The sequence below is a fragment of the Geotrypetes seraphini genome, chromosome 2, assembly GCF_902459505.1.
Source record: "Geotrypetes seraphini chromosome 2, aGeoSer1.1, whole genome shotgun sequence".
NCBI lineage: Eukaryota > Metazoa > Chordata > Amphibia > Gymnophiona > Dermophiidae > Geotrypetes > Geotrypetes seraphini.
Genome location: NC_047085.1, coordinates 167,234,025 through 167,251,221, shown reverse-complemented (window position 1 = coordinate 167,251,221; position 17,197 = coordinate 167,234,025). Strand labels below are relative to the sequence as shown.

Below are 17,197 nucleotides of genomic sequence, written 5' to 3'. Positions count from 1 at the left end.
CAACATCTGAACCGGAATCTAATTTCTCAGAGTTCAAACACTTCAAACCCCTTCGAGGCACTTTAAGGACCGAAATGCAGTTAAGTGTGAGGGTTCAAAAAAATACATATTTCAAGGATTTATATTTAACTACACATTTACAAGAGTATCTTAAATAAAAGGTACCCCCCCTATAAGCAAAACTCCAGGTTTTAATATCAAGAACTGTCTTCTTCGCTTTTGAGTCTCATGCAAAACATCTGGGAAAATCTGACTTTTTAAACCCCCCAACTCTTTGGGCTCCTTTTAGCAATCCGCGCTAGCGTCAAACCGTCGACCGCGCTAGCCGCTACCGCCTCCTCTTGAGCAGGCGGTAGGTTTTGGCCAGCGCGGGGGCTAGCGCGTGACAAAACGTCACGTGCGTTAACCCCGCTAGCGCGGCTTGATAAAAGGAGCCCTCAGTATATCCAGGCACATACTTTCAGCGATTTGGGTCTTTTAACATACACATTCTCACCCGCTTCGTTGCTCATATGAATGAAACATGCAAAGCCCAAGAGTTATGGTGGCAAAAACAAGGACTGTAGCTTTATTAACAACGTTATAAATATGTTCAACTTCAAGGAAACAACATCTGTACAACCAAACCAATTAAGCCAATCCATATTTTGACCCCCAATTGTCCATCGCTGTCCATCTCAACTAGTAGGTATAGCCGAAATACAGCTCAATTAACTTTAAACTTCCCTTCCAGTCCAAGGCCTGTGATGCCACTGAACCCATTTTAGCGTTGTGGTGACACCCTTACCCCCCTCTTTTACATAACTGTGATAGCGGGGAGCCGCGCTGAAATGGCCTGCGCTGCTCCCGATGCTCACAGGACCTTAATGAGCTTTGGGAGCAGCACGGGCCATTCAGCGCAGCTCCCCACGCTAGAAACTGCTATCATAAAAGGAGGCCTTAAAGCATCTATAACATTTCCATTACACCATCTCATGTACCCAAAGCTCAATCAGCCTTCCTTCCTCCACTAAAAGCAGTGACAGGTTGCCATCATGCTCCCACTGAATTAGGTGCAACTCCTTTGCCACCATAAAAGACCTGAAGAAAATGTCAAGCCCAACTATATCAGAAAAATGAACTTCATCTAGGTGGTAAAGACTTGGACAATCAGCAGTAAACAATTTGTGAAAAACTACCAATTCCTTCTAGAGCTACCTCAAATTTTAAAATTGTAGCATATACTTTCTTTTGAAGATGTTCTACACACCCTTAAGATTTTTGTCATTTTTTTCATACTATCCTAGGAATAAAACAGGATCACAAAAAGCAAACAACAAGCAAACAAAAATAAATCTTTTTTTCAATTTGTGAGAAACTACCAATTCCTCTGAGAGCTACCACAAATTTAGAAATTTTAGCATTTTTTTGAAGATGCTCTACCGCTACACCCTTAAGATTTTTGTCGTTTGTCCAAACTATCCTAGGAATAAAAGATGTTCATACCAAGCAAACTGCTGTACTTCTATGCCGCTTAATTAGTAATGTATCTTTCCATAGAAAGTACTAAATTACATACTGAACATAAGAACATAAGAAGCGCCATCTCCGGATCAGACCTTCGGTCCATCAAGTCCGGTGATCCGCACACACGGAGACCCTGCCCGGTGTATACCAGGCGTAATTTTAGTCAGCCGTATCCCTCTATGCCTCTCATAAGGAGATGTGCATCCAGTTTGCTTTTGAATCCTAGGACCGTCGATTCCGCAATAACCTCCTCCGGAAGGGCATTCCAGGTATCAACCACTCTCTGCGTGAAATAGAGTTTCCTGATATTTGTCCTGAACCTGTCCCCCCTTAGCTTCATTCCGTGTCCTCTTGTCCGTGTCAAGTTGGACAATGTAAATAATTTTTTCTGCTCTATTTTGTCGATTCCTTTCAATATTTTGAAGGTCTCGATCATATCCCCTCGTAGTCTCTTTTTCTCAAGGGAGAACAAGCCCAGTCTCTTCAGTCGATCCTCGTATTCCAGTTTCTCCATACCCTTTACCAGCTTCGTTGCTCGTCTCATCACCCTCTCCAGCAATTCTATATCCTTCTTTAGGTTGGGAGACCAATGTTGCACTCTTATTACCTATATTGTATAGCTATTACCTATATTGTATAGCTTCCTCTCCAACGTCAGAATTGATGTTGGGGGTGGGGGGGGAGGCTTGTGGGCCCGGCACGGGCCTGGCTTTTGCATCGTCAGGGAAGCAGGGAGAATGCTAAGGCAACGTGAGTCTATTGTGGAGCCCGGGAAGGGCTCTGCGATCAACTTGCGTTGCCCTTGCGATCTACTGGTCGATCGACCTTTTGGGCACCCCTGCTATAGATTTTCCATTGTTTTTAGTTAAATCTTTGCTTATTTGTTTATTATAGAAGGTCTATGGACCTCTGTGCATTTCAGGTTCCAACATTACATAATGTCACAGCTCAATAAGCATAGGGCCAACAAGTTGTAGCTTGTCTACATTGGCGTAGTAAGGGGGAGAAGGGGCAGTCAGCCCCGGGTGTAGTCTTCCTAAGGGTGTGGCACCCCTCCTCCTCTCCACTCCTCTCCTTACTGTGTGCACCCCTTGCTTTTTTACTTCCCTGGCACGAGGTTGCTACTCACGTTGGTATCGGCGCTCTCTCTGACATCACATCCAGGACCCGCGTCTAGGAAGTGACATCAGAGGGCAAGCCGACACCGATGTGGGCATGCTGGAAAAGTTTTTAAAAGTATGGGGAAAGGGAAGGGGGCATGCATGCGGCAGGGGAGACGGTGCGAGGATGTTATTGCCTCAGACACTGCTCACCCTTACTACGCCACTGCTTGAATACCTTATACATATACATTAGTACCTCGGAATCCGAAAGCCCCAGAACTCGAACAACTTGGAATCCAAACTTTTTTTTTTCTTAAATTTTGCTCCGGAATCCGAACGCTGCTTTGGAATCTGAACGAACTGCAAGCATTGCTCAGCCCAAAGCTTCCCCTCTGACGCAGCTTCCTGTTTCCGCCTGGGAGGGAAGCTTTGGGCTGAGCACCGCTTGCAGTTCCCATTGCTGATCTTGCTGCCTATGCCGGTGGGGGACCCGATCTTGCTGTTTCTGCCAGGTGGGCCCGATCTTGACGAGTTTGTGGGACCAAGGAATGGATTAATATGGATTAATCCAGTTTCTATTATTTTCAGTGGGAAAAATTGTCTTGGAACTCAAACGTTTTGGAACTCGAACGGGGTTCTGGAACAGATTAAGTTCGGATTCCAAGGTACCACTGTATCCAACCCTGTTTCCTCATTACTTGCACTCCCTGCTAAACTCAATAGCATGGAAAGCTCCGCTTAGTCTGAATGGAATAAAAGTCTTTTGCTTCAAGGTTAGGGATTTTTGTTTCCATTGCAGCTTTCAAGATTGACAAACGTATACTGAGCTATTTCCTTTTATCTTGGGTGCACAAATGAAACAGTAATTACGCTGTACAGTATTAGATGATTCAGTTAATATATTTTAGTAGGATATAAATTGCTAACATTGCCTGATAGATTTTTTTTAAATTAAACCTCTACAAAAGAAGAAAAAATGCGTACTTTACTAGCAGATAAAAACCTTTTATTGCTATTGATTCTATGTTCACTGTCACCTGAACTCCCTAACCCAGCTGTATATTTTCAGGCAATTATCTTCAGTTTTTAAAAAGAGTTTCCAATCTATACAAGACCTGGCATTGGTGAAAGTATTCTCTCTCTCTCTCTCTCTTTTCTATTTTCTTTTCATTGAAGGCTTCATTCGTCTGAATAAACATTGGTTTCTAGCAAGCATATACAGGTGAGTGAGTGAGAGAATGAGTGTGTGTGAGAGTGAGTAAGTGAGTGAGAGAGTGTGTGAGAAAGAGTGAGTAAGTGAGTGAGAGTGTGTGTGAGAAAGAGTGAGTGAGTGAGAGTGTGTGTGAGAGTGAGTGAGTAAGTGCGAGAGAGAGTCTGTGTGTAAGTGTGTGTGGGGGGGAGGGGCAGGGAGGACAATGCATTCCATCAAACAGAAAACCAAATATTTAGGAAATATTGTTAAAGAAAAGAAAATATTTACTCAGACTGAAAATATAAAGTGTGTGGGTGGAGACTTCATTATAGTCTTGCCAATTATTTACAGACCACTGCAAGAAAGAAACCTTTGCTTAATTGTGAATCCTTTGTTTAAACTGAGTTTGAAAACTACTTGCATTGATTTTTCAGCAAATTTCATATATCAGTATGAAGGAAAGACGATGTGGTGAGTTATAGTTGTTCAGGCTGAAATAACTCTGCCAAATTATTTGTTTTGTAAAGTTAACACATGGTAACTTCCCACTCTGTTTTAGCCTTTTTTTCTTTTTTAGCTTTTATTAAACAGACACAGGGCCTGATTCTGGAAATGATGCCTGCTGCAGGAGGCACCTGCAAAACAGGCGTCTACCACATATCAATCACCGGTAGGCACTGCGTCCAGAATCGTGTCTCTTTTTGGTGCAGACGCCTTAAATGCAGGCCAGCATTTTACAGGCCTATATTTAAGGTGTCTGACTCGAGCTTATGGAAGCACTTAGGCCAGTCTTAGGCATCCAAAGGCATGAGTCAGATGCCTACATTGTCGGTGTCATTCACCGCATCGCTTTAAAAAAAACCAAAACCAACAACGTGTATCCCGATTGATCCATTAGATAGAGGTAGCACGCCTACCGTTACCTATAATCGGGACGCCGTTTTGAGAATCAGGTCCACAGTGTCTGTACTTATGTATCTTCTCTGGATAGGAGCCCTCTCAAAATTACTCTCTTAAAGTACCCATTTCCGTTAAAGATCATTTGCTAAAAATGCAACCCTTAAGTCAGTGCTTCCCAAACCATTTGGTTAGATTACAGAAAGCCGCGCTGAATGTGTAGGGTCATGAAATAGTTAACTGTTGTTTAAAATATTGCTCTGGCCTACATAGCTGAAAACAGTGTATAATCTATTGACTGCATCTGCCTAAAATGTATGTCCCTACCTTACCACATTGTAAGCTGAATAGATAAGAGTTTGAGCCATGATGTACCCTGCCCTTCTGTACATTTAACTGTTAGAGTTAGATAGGTGTCCTGCTAGTGACCTGCTAGTGTGAGCTTAGAACCAATGAGTGTTAAGAAAAGTAACACGTGAAAAGCTTTTTCTAGAATTCAGTTTTATAGCCAGAAAAATGAATAAATATCTCTGTAATTTCCTGGTTTCGGCACTTCTGAGCCAGCTTGAAGCTCAGGGGTCCAACATGCATGCTGTGAATAAATTTCTTTTACTTTCTTCACGCCTCTGACTTTGTGTGTCCAAGTGACCTTTCATTTGGCGCCCGAACAGGGACTTGAAGGTCTCTTGACCACTGGTTACTCGATTGGTCACTTGTTTCTGGTCCTACGGCTGATATGTCTGCTTAGCCGGCTGCCTTCCTTTTGGGGGGTTTGCAGACCTCAGGACGTTGGACCGCTTCAACTGACTTATCTAGTCTCAGTTTAAAGTACAAGAATCTGTATCTGTATCTGTATCTGTACCTGGAGTGGCCACTATCTGGTAAGTGGGGATTGATCATCCCTATCCTGTCTCTCGTCTCCTGCCTAGTAAGCCACGTGATCTGTCGCTGAAAAGTTGTGGGAAAGGGATTCTAGGAACTGTTATTTTCTGGTTGAGTAACTGAACTGAAATCTGTTGTGTTTTGTGTGTTTGAGAGTGTCTGAGACGTCCTTGAGGACGAAGCGAGTGTGGACCTGTTAGTACTGCGTTTCCCTAGCCCGGAGACGGGCGGGGCCAGGAATACAGGGAAGTGTTTTTGTCCTCCATTGCACAATGGGGGGATGTCTGTCTACCTGTGGGGATCCCTTGATATGTTAGCTAATTTTAAAAAAGGAATTTGTCTTTGATTATACTTAACAAATCAACCTTTATTTGTCTGTGCCAGTTAGAATGGCCGATATTTGGTGTGGGCTGGCCCCCTCTGGCTCCCTGGAAGAGGACATAACTCGTCAGGTTTTTATGCATTCGTTTGCTGTCAGTTCCTCTTCCAGTCAGCCAATTTTTGCATTCCAATGGGAAAACCCTTCCACTGGACAAACCTCCTAAGTAACCTGGACCCGTCTACCCCAGGGCTTTAAAATTAGCCCCTCTCTATTCAGCACTGCCCTTGCTTCAGACCTTGCCAAATTCTTCCCTTCATCTGATTCCCAAGTCCTGCAGTATCCCGGGTTCTTTATGACTTCTGTCTGTTCAAATGTTTCAGTGAAGTTTAAACTGTCAGTTGTTCATAGCATGAGAGGAGAGTACTTTTCCTTTTGTGCTGATAAGGGCCATGAAGTGTGTAGCACTTCCAATGTGGTTTCTCCTGAAACAGATAAGTGGTTTTGCATTTGAAGTTTTTGGCTATGTTATAAAATGTATATGCATATTCAGAAATGCATATAAACGAAAAATATGATTTCTGGAACTTATATTCCATGCTAAAAAGAAGTTCTTTGTCCAAATTTAGTAGTTATTTGTCTAAATTTAAAAGTTCTGAAAAGGACTACATCTGTAATTTGATCTCTTTGATCTTTAAGCAACTCTCTCTCCTTTGTGAAATTCTGTAGGAAGGGGGAGTAAGTCTCTACTGAGACCCATGTTGATTGTAAAAAAAAATAAAAATGAACAATGTTTAAACTTGTGAGTACAGTAAAACTTTGGTTTGGGAGCATAATTTGTTCCAGAAGTATGCTTGTATTCCAGGGCACTAGTGTACAAAAATATACATACTTGTATTGCAAGCCCTTGCTCGTTTGGAACAGTCACTGCATTCCTGCAGCGTCATATAGAGAGGAACCATTGGCTCAGTTGTGAAAATGTGATGCTTCTATACTGTATGTACATGTATTGCAAGACGTTGCTGGTATAGCAAGTTAAAATTTAATCATTGCTTGTCTTATAGAACACTTGCAAACCAAGTTATTTGCAATCCAAAGTTTTACTGTATATTCCAATCTTTGTTTTGTATTTCTGTATATAAAAAATGTAAGTTTAGGTATAACAATGTAATTTTTAGGAATGCTTTTGTATTGAAGTAAATATTTTTGCCAGTCAGCTGATAGTGAAGGGACTGCTGCTTTAGAGAGCGCTTGTGTCAGACTACCTTGCTTAGTGGGTGGATCCAGAACTGCATTTAGCTTAATTTTATAAGTCAGCTCTTTGGGGTAGGAACCTGATATAGAATAGGGATTGAGAACAATTCTTATGTGTTAGTACACATCTTAAGTTCAATTATTTTGTACCTTCTCTAATCTTTTGTAAACCACATAGCTCTTCACGGTATTGCGGTATATAAACTGTTATTATTATTATTTATCTGAGTCTTTCAGATAGTGGGTCTGCCTTTTAAATTTTCCTGTGGCCATATTTACATTGATTTCAAGTATGCCTTCCTCGTGTCACCTACCTTGGATTTCAAATCTCCAAGGGTACCAGGTCCCTACACCGAGGTCCAGGCTGTCTGTAGTCTCCCTGTCCCTGATAACTGCAAGGCTCTGAGCACCTTTCTCAGTATTGCAGGATACTGTCCCATCTGGATCCCTGATTTCTCTACTATTGCTCGTCCTCTGTATGATTCCACCAAAGGCGCTGACTCAGCCCCTTTTGTCTGGACCCAACTTCAGGAGCGGTCTTTTCGCTGCCTCCAAAAACTTCTGACTCAGGCCCCTGCCTTCTGGCCCTTCTGCCCAAGAAGCTGAGCTTTATGCTCTCACTTTTGCCCTGCGCCACTCTGCCTCTCAGTCTTGCAATATATATACTGACTCCAAATATGCTTTCCTTAACTTGCATTCCCATAGGGCCATCTGGAAATATCGAGGTTTCATTACAGCTTCCGGCCGCCTGATCCATCATGCTCCCCTCATTCTTGACCTTCTTGAGGCCGTACAACTACCCTCACGTGTTTCTGTTATGCACTGCCATGCTTACAGATGCGTGACGGACCTTGTCTCTCGTGGCAATGCCCTTGCCGACCGCACAGCCCGAGCTGCCAGTCTCTGCCCCCTCTTTCGGCTCCTCTGTATACAATCATTCCTTTTCTGGATTCCCTTACACCCCAGTACGCTTCTCAGGAACAGACTTGGGCATGCATTATTTTGGGCCAGTCTGTCCTGAAAGGGGGGTGGATACAAAATGCACCAATTCAATGCACCAATTCAAGTGCCAATCCAGACCCACACACTGATACTTCAAACGCAAGCACAGCGGGTACCCTCATATTCATTCCTCAACACCTGGCCCTCATGATTGTCAAAAGATGCCATGATCTGGCACACTCTGGAGAACCCGCTATGAAAATTGACTCTCAAGAGACATTTCTTTATCAATCACCTTGATCAGCTAGTCCGGAATATGGTCCGACAGTGTGTTGTCGGTTCTAGAATAAAATTCCCAATCAGATGACTGCCACCTCTTGGATACCAACCTATTGGAACAAATCCGATGCAGGTTCTGTCTGTAGATTTTACCCACATGCCCATTTCCCGTTCCCTCAGTCACTTCCTAGTCTTCACAGACACCCTGACTAGATGGGTCAAAGCCTTCCTTACTTGCACTGAACGCGCCAGAGACGTAACCAAACACCTCCTGAATAATTCCGTGCCTTGATCTCCTTGTTTTTATAGGCAGTGACAATGGCCCTGCTTTCATTGCCGATGTTGTCCAACAAATTGCTCAGGCCCTCCAAATTGAATAGAAATTATATGCTGCTTACCATCCTGAGAGCTCTGGTCAGGTCGAAAGAATAAACAGAACTCTTAAGACCCTTCTCACAAAATGAATTGAAGAAACTAATCTGTCCTGGCCTGTCCTGCTGCTTTCTGTTCTTTTTCAGATTAGATGCATCCCATCTAAGCCCCATTTGAGCTCATGTCCGGCCGGCCACCACCCATTGTGAACCCAGATCCTGGTTCCTTTGCTACTCTGGAATCAGATATCCTCCAGAGTCAGGTCCAGTCTTTAGCTAAAGCCCTTTAAGAGCTCCACAAATGGGTCCTGGAAAGGGCCCCACTATCGATAGCTACACAAGTCCATGGGTATGTCCCTGTAAATACAGTATGGCTAAAACTTGGAAGTCAGACCCCCTGAAACCTAGTTGGATAGGTCCTTTTACTGTAATAATTTCTTCTCTTACAGTTGTCAAGGTGTCCGGACATGAAACTTGGTTCCACTACAACACGGATCGTCAGCTGAAGCTTTCTAAGACCTCAAAAGTTCTGAATATTTACCATTGTACTTAGCAGGTGTTCTGAATATAATTCTTTATAAGTGTTTGAGTTTAATTGACTGCCTGTGGTTCACCACTGCTTTTAGCAAGTGTCTTGAGTATAACTGTTTGAAGTTTTCTAAGTTGTGCCTGAAAGAAAAATGAGTTTCCTATGTTAGTATATATATATATCTGATATTTGTGTTGCCCTTACTTATGCTTCTTTCTTCTGTATTTCTTTCCTATTGTACTTAACAAGTGCAGCCCCTTTGCCTGATGTTTGTTTGCATGAAGGAGTTAAGTACAGAAAATGTCAAACATTTGAGGGTATTTTCTGTTTCCAACCTACTGGTGATGAAGTTTAAAAGTGGGCGGAAATCTGCATTTATAATGTTGAGGGTCCACTTATCAACTAGACTCTTATTGTAGACCCCACTCGCCCGGTGTCTTTGTATTGTGATACATGTGTGCTATTTGATGTTTCTCAAGGTCATGGTACTACCCCTAATTCAGTTTTGTGTGGCTCCCTAGATTGACAGCGTTATTATACCAAATGTGCTAAGTATATAGGTCTGTATAACCTGATGCCTTTAAGAACTGCCCCTATGAGGAAACCTTCACTAATGGTGGAGCCTGTCCTTTATGAGAAAGTGTCTTGTGGGCCACCTACAATAACCCACACAAATATCCCCCTAATACCCCGTCTGCCTCCCTTACTATAGGTCCTAGCTCCGGCCCCTTGTGTACTACAGGCTACTGTAATCCCATGGTTTTCACTATCACTGACCCATATAACTGGAATGCCAATGTCCAAGTCCAGAAGGCCAGAGACTGCATGGCATTGTATATTGATGGTAAAAGGTGAGACTCAGGTACTGATGTATATGTCCGAATTGTATCCCACTCATGTGCTCCTGTCTATCACTCTGTGGTGTTTCCCCAGTTTTATGAAAGTAGATACTGATATCCTGTAATCACTAGAAATCTGTTTATATAGTTTGCTGAAACTATAGGTCAGACTCTTAATGTTAGCAATTATTTTGTATGAGGAGGGACTGGTATGGGAGAACAGTGGCTATGGGAGGCAAAGCAGCTGGACATGTTAAATCTGACTTCACAGACCCTCACTTTTACGTCAGGTCCACGACCTTCACGATGGGCCTTGTGAACCTCCATTGTTGCTTCCCACTGTCTTCAGCCCTTCAGACACTGCTTAATGGAACTTCCTATGAATTATGGTCAGCTCCTGATAATTGATACTGGCTCTGTGATCCGTTTGCCTACTCTTGGTTGCCTGCTTAATGGACTGGTACATGTGTGCTTTGCATGATCCATCCCAGCTTCTTCCTGTTACCACTAGCCGATGGTGAACACCTGGGAGCCCCTGTATTCAACACCAGAGGTCGCCAAAAGCGGTCTACTTCCACCAATACCCTTAAAATAGGTGAATGGGGTGATGACTGGCCTGCAGAACGGATCATTGCTGCTTATGGACCTGCCACGTGGACCGAGGATGACACCTGGGGCTATCAGACCCCAATCTATATGCTGAACTGCATTATTTGTCTATACTGTACTTGAACTGATAACCAATGAGACCTCCCGAGCTTTGAGTACCATTGGCAGAGCGGAAGCTAAAATGCGCACTGCTATTTATCAGAATCGTCTAGCTTTGGACTATTTACTAGCTGCTGTGCCTGTGATAAATTCAACCTCTCCAACTGCTGCCTTGAACTTGAGTAAAGTGATTGAGAACGATGTGGATCGTATCACCAAACTGGCTCATGTTCCTGACCAGACCTAGCGTGACCTTACTGCAGACTGGATCTCTGGTACCTTCAGCTCCTGGTTGCCCTCTGGTTCAGCATTGAAGATCATCTTGCTGGTTGCTGCCCTGTCTTCTCTGCTCCTTTGCTGCCTGCCCTGTATGGTCCCCATAGCCATAAAGCTGCTCCACTGAACTATGGACTCTGTTGTCAAACGTTCCACTGCTGCATTGGCCCTCTCCCAGTATCGTCCCTTACCCACTGGGAACCCCGACTTTTCTGACCCCTAACTTTATTTTGTCAGGCTTGGCTCCTTAGATACGCCAGCCTGAAAGGGGGGAATGTAGGGTCATGAAATAGTTAACTGTTGTTTAAAATATTGCTCTGGCCTACATAGCTGAAAACAGTGTATAATCTATTGACTGCATCTGCCTAAAATGTATGTCCCTACCTTACCACATTGTAAGCTGAATAGATAAGAGTTTGAGCCATGATGTACCCTGCCCTTCTGTACATTTAACTGTTAGAGTTAGATAGGTGTCCTGCTAGTGACCTGCTAGTGTGAGCTTAGAACCAATGAGTGTTAAGAAAAGTAACACGTGAAAAGCTTTTTCTAGAATTCAGTTTTATAGCCAGAAAAATGAATAAATATCTCTGTAATTTCCTGGTTTCGGCACTTCTGAGCCAGCTTGAAGCTCAGGGGTCCAACATGCATGCTGTGAATAAATTTCTTTTACTTTCTTCACGCCTCTGACTTTGTGTGTCCAAGTGACCTTTCAAATGGACCACTCTGCTCCCGAAGCCCATAGGAACTCTATGAGCGTCGGGAGCAGCGCAGGCCATTCAGCGCAGCTCACCGCGCTACAAACTGCTAGTGCGGTTTGATAGAAGAGGCCATAGACATTTGGGTTTGTAAGCTATCATTAGATTATTTGAATACATTGAGTTTGCAGTGCATAAAGATGTATCTCATACATATTCATTGTGACTATCCTGAAAACAGCTTCCTGTGAGGCTCCCCAGGAGACAAGAGGGAAACCTTGCACTAGATTTGTCCATGGGTTATCACTTTCTAAGTTGCAATTTTTAGTTAATTTACTGGCTGATCTTTTCTTAACATAACAGTAGAGTTCTGAGTACTTTTAATAGAAATATAGATCAATTGTATGCAGGACTATTACATTTACAATTATTTGAATAACTCTACAACTTCACAGGGAAGTTATGGTGGCAGAAAGGCCTCAAGGACCTAAAATGCTAAGCCACAATATTATTGGTAGCTGTTTAGATCAATGGTTGTCATACTCAGCCAGTAAAAAGAATGTAGTAAATCTTTCTCATACATATTCACGGTTCATAGACAATCCCGTGAAAGACAAAGGCACGCGCCGACAACTGAGCGCAAGACAGAGGTGCGCGCCGAAGAAAATTACAGTTTTTAGGGGCTCCGATGGGGGGTTTTGTTGGGGAGCCCCCCCCCCAGTTAACTTAATAGAGATCGCGCTGGCGTTGAGGGGGGTTTGGGGGGTTGTAACCCTCCACATTTTACTATAAACTTAACTTTTTCCTTAAAAACAGGGACAAAGTGAAGTTTTCAGTAATATGTGGGGGGTTACAACCCCCCAAACCACCCACAACGCCCCCACAATGCGGCACGATCTCTATTAAGTAAAGTGGGGGGGTTCCCCCCCCACACCCCCCGTCGGAGCCCTAAAAACAGTAATTTTCTGCAGCATGCGCCTCCGCGCTGCGCTCAATTGTCTGCGCGCGCCTTTGTCCCGGCGCGCTTTTGACCTGACACCCATAGTCACTGTGGATATCCTGAAAACCAGATTGTCTCGATGTGTCCTAAGGACTGAACTGAAAATTACTGATTTAGATCATTACAAAGCTTTCTTATTAGGCATTCGAAGGAGAAGTGCTGAATATGAACTAAATGGGAGATTCTGTATACTTGTATACCAAGAATGGAAAATTATAACTGAAAAAGTTGGCCAAACCTCTCACAGAGAGACTTCTCTCATTCAAGCGGTCAAGTTTCATGCCTGGAGCTGGAATATATCTTATGCAACGTAGACAGGAATAATTGAGTACATTGGATGGGCTAATTTGTCTTTCTTCTGCTCTTATTTATTAAATGCATTACACAATTAAGCTTGTTCCTGTGCAGTAATTGTACAACAAGAAAGAGACATGCTGTACTAACGACTGATACCATAAAAACAATCCTACCACAGAGCAGAACAGTCACCAATGCCCAACCCTTGCTTTCTCCTGCAACAGAGAGAAAATCCCCAAATTTGGGGGTTTTCCTGTCATTTCAGACAAAAAAATTACACGAAATGATATGGAAAATAGTTGACATTTCAAATGAATGCACATCCTTATTTCTTATTGTTATTTGAAACCCAAAACAGTTTGAAGCTGGTAAATTAGCTTAGATAGTTATTATATTCAGAAGACTTTAGAGGCTGTTGATCCCATCAGTGGTACAACAGATATCCTATCCCCAACATTGTCAACCCTTCTCTGTACCCGGAAATATCTTCCTTGTACTTATCCCTACCCCTAATCCCTTGGTCCCCATAATTTACTCCTCTTTTAAGAACATAAGAATTGCTGCTGCTGGGTCAGACCAGTGGTCCATCGTGCCCAGCAGTCCGCTCACGCCGCGGCCCTCTGGTCAAAGACCAGCGCCCTAACTGAAACTAGCCCTACCTGCGTACGTTCCGGTTCAGCAGGAACTTGTCTAATTTTGTCTCGAATCCCTGGAGGGTGTTTTCCCTTATGACAGACTCTGGAAGAGCGTTCCAGTTTTCCACCACTCTCTGGGTGAAGAAGAACTTTCTTATGTTCATATGGAGTCTATCCCCTCTATGGCCATCGGAGCAGCGCAGAGCATTCAACACACAGGCCGGCGCTAAAAACATCTTGCTATCTGCTTTTACCTAATTTAGCTCTAGAAAAAAAGTTTGTTTTGTATTTATTCTTCATCCATTTTCTCGGTTATCCTGTAACATTTTACAGAGATTCATAAAAATTGTGTTCTTTACCTTACAACAATTTCAAACCATGTGTATGTGTATGTGTTAATTAACATAAAATATTAGCTCAAGCCAGTGACTTCGTTTTACAGACATAAAACACAAAAATCGAGTCCTAGATGAGGAGTATAATCTATTATTCTGATCATAACAGATTAGCTCCCAGTAGTGTTTTCTGCCTATTCTTTTATATTCTAAACTTGTTTTGATTTCATATGAAATACTTTTCCTAGTTTCAAACTGCATTGTTTCATAGAGCATGTCTTCCTATATTATTAAACAATCCTTGGAAAGACCTTGAAGCTTCTAAGTCAGGGTTCTTAAACATTGCTAGGTTTATGTGAGAAAGCTTGCATCATATCTATTCATGTCTTAGGTTCTACGGGTATCAATAGATTTTCCATATTCCTTGATAATAAAATAGACATCTTACCTTCCCGATTCAAATGTAAACCATGTTGAATCACGACCGTATCGCCTCAAAGAACTCAGCGGCCACATAACCAATTTAACCTTGGCATTGTGGATATCCCAAAGATAGATGTTTTCATGTGTGATCTGCATTGTACATTCCCCATAGATATCTAAATTTGGTGTAGGCATTAGATAAACGTTGAATCGTTCTGTAAGACAGTGAGGAAAAAGAGGACAGAATATCAGGAATAAATGAGACCTTTGCTATGAATGTCTTTTCCTTGCCATATCTGTCATTGTCCTAGTTTTACACATTCATTTTGAAAGGACACAAGTGTAGAGACAGAATTTCTTTTCCAAAGGAATAAAAAGAACTCAGAGATTCATTTTGTTCCATTTTCCAGAATTATACAGACACACAAAAAACCTTCCTCCCCCCAAACCCCCCACAATAAAAACAAAATAAGGCTAAAACATACTATAGTACTATTAGCAACAGGACTTCTAATTTTAGGATATAATCAATATTGTTAAAATAGCCTTTAGGCTAAAAATCAGAAAACAGATTCATTGGCTAAACTCTAGAAAACACCATTTCCTGAGAAATCTCTCACCCTTTCTAAAGCTTAATAGTTGAACATTTTTCAAAGACAGTTTGCTTCATTAATAGCCTCAAAACAGAGATTGCTCTAAAATGGAAAACATTTGAAAGTAAAATGACCAGAAGACACTTTGACACAGAAACAAAAACAAAATACAACAAGAAAGGGCTTAGCTGAGATATAGGGTTTACCAATTATCATATAGGTACACATTCAACATTAAGGGCTCCTTTTACTAAGCTGTGTTAGGGCATTAACGCGCGGAATAGCGCACGCTGCAATGCTGCGCGCGCTAGATGCTAACGCCAGCATTGAGCTGGCGATAGTTATAGCCACGTAGCACGGGGTTAGCACGCGCTAATCTGCGGCGTGCACTAAAAACGCTAGCACACCTTAGTAAAAGGAGCCCTAAGATTTTAATTTCACCTTGGCTAAGCTCCCTGTCCCCTGACCTTCCCTGAGTTGTGATAGAATATGCAAATAACATAAGATCTGGATTATACCACAGTACACTGAGAAAATGCTTGCGAACCACCTATGATAGAAATTTTACTAAAATATAGACTCATGAAAACATGATATAATCCCGGAGTTTGGAGGTAGACTCTGATAAGAGAGAAAGATAACCTCACTGAATAAATCAGACAAAAAGGATCTATTTTACTTATAAAATAGGAAAAGATTCAATGCTAGGTATTGTATGAGGGGCTGCTGAAAAGTTCTCAGCCCAGCCAACAGATTCGGGGCAGTCTCCATCAAGGGCTATACTCGGTCCTGCGATTTTCCATCATTTTTAGCATCTCTTTGGACACCAAAAACTCTGTAATTGTTCATCAGTTTCCTTCATTGACCTCAAGCAAATTTAGCTCATTCTTAATAACATAAGTTATTCCATAATAGATCTGACTCAAGGTCAATCAAGCCCAGCATCCTATTTCCAACAGTAGCCATTTCAAGTCATAAGTATCCAGCAGGAGTTCAAAAAGTATGTGAATTCCTTATTGCTTTCACTTGGGGATAACCAGTTGCTTTTCCAAGTTTATGCCTCCAGCCAGGCCACCCTGAGCAGATCTGCTTTTACTATTGGAAGCTAAGCATAGTCAGGCCTGACTAGTACCTGGATGGGAAACCGCCTAGTGCTGTAGGCTGAGAAGCCCTGAGTTGGGCAGCAGCATTTCTAAACTTCAACTGTGGCTTTATCTATTCAAATGAAACTGAACGCTGTCAAAACTAAATTGCTTTGGATTGAGCCAAAATTAGAAAACCTACATTAAAAACAGGTATCGCATTACATATAGATTTTTCATCTAGAGTCCTGGGTGTCATCTTGGACTCATCACTTATATTTCATGAACAGATAAATTCCTTGACAAAAAAGTGTTATTTTAGTCTGCGCATGTTGAGGAAGGTCAGATCACTATTCCATCAAGAACATTTTTCAGTATTGGTACAATCCACTGTGCTTTCTCAGCTAGATTATTGTAACTCAGTTTATCTGGGCATTAAGCAGAGCAGTCTAAAACGACTTCAGTTAATACAGAATACTGCAGCTAAGCTCATTTTTGGGAAACAAAAGTATGATCATGTTTCCCCTTTGTTGATAAAGCTTCACTGGCTCCCAGTTCACTTCAGGATCCAGTTTAAATGTGCATGCATAATCTTCAAGCTTCTCTATGGAATATTTGATCCTCTTGTCATAAGAACATAAATATAAGAACTGCCATCTCCGGATCAGACCTTCGGTCCATCAAGTCCGGCGATCCGCACATGCGGAGGCCCAGCCAGGTGTACACCTGGTGTAATTTTAGTCACCCATATCCCTCTATGCCTCTCGTAAGGAGATGTGCATCTAGTTTGCTTTTAAATCCTAGAATGGTGGAATCCTCAATAACCTCCTCTGGGAGAGCATTCCAGGTGTCCACCACTCGTTGCGTGAAGCAGAACTTCCTGATATTTGTCCTGGACTTGTCCCCCCTTAGCTTCAGTCCATGTCCTCTTGTCCATGTCACATTGGACATTGTAAATAATTTTTTTTCCTGCTCTATTTTGTCGATTCCTTTCAGTATTTTGAAAGTCTCGATCATATCCCCTCACAGTCTCCTTTTCT

The 17,197-nt window shown here is 42.3% G+C and overlaps 1 protein-coding gene across 2 annotated transcripts in view; it reads right to left on the bottom strand.

The window, feature by feature from the left end:
- DOK6 (docking protein 6) overlaps window positions 1-17,197 on the bottom strand; it is a 724,151-nt gene that overhangs the window by 207,552 nt on the left and 499,402 nt on the right. For both annotated transcript variants that reach the window (XM_033933725.1, XM_033933726.1), the window contains one exon: window positions 14,508-14,697. In XM_033933725.1, the coding sequence (XP_033789616.1) occupies window positions 14,508-14,697 (190 nt within the window). The remainder of the gene's footprint in view (window positions 1-14,507; window positions 14,698-17,197) is intronic.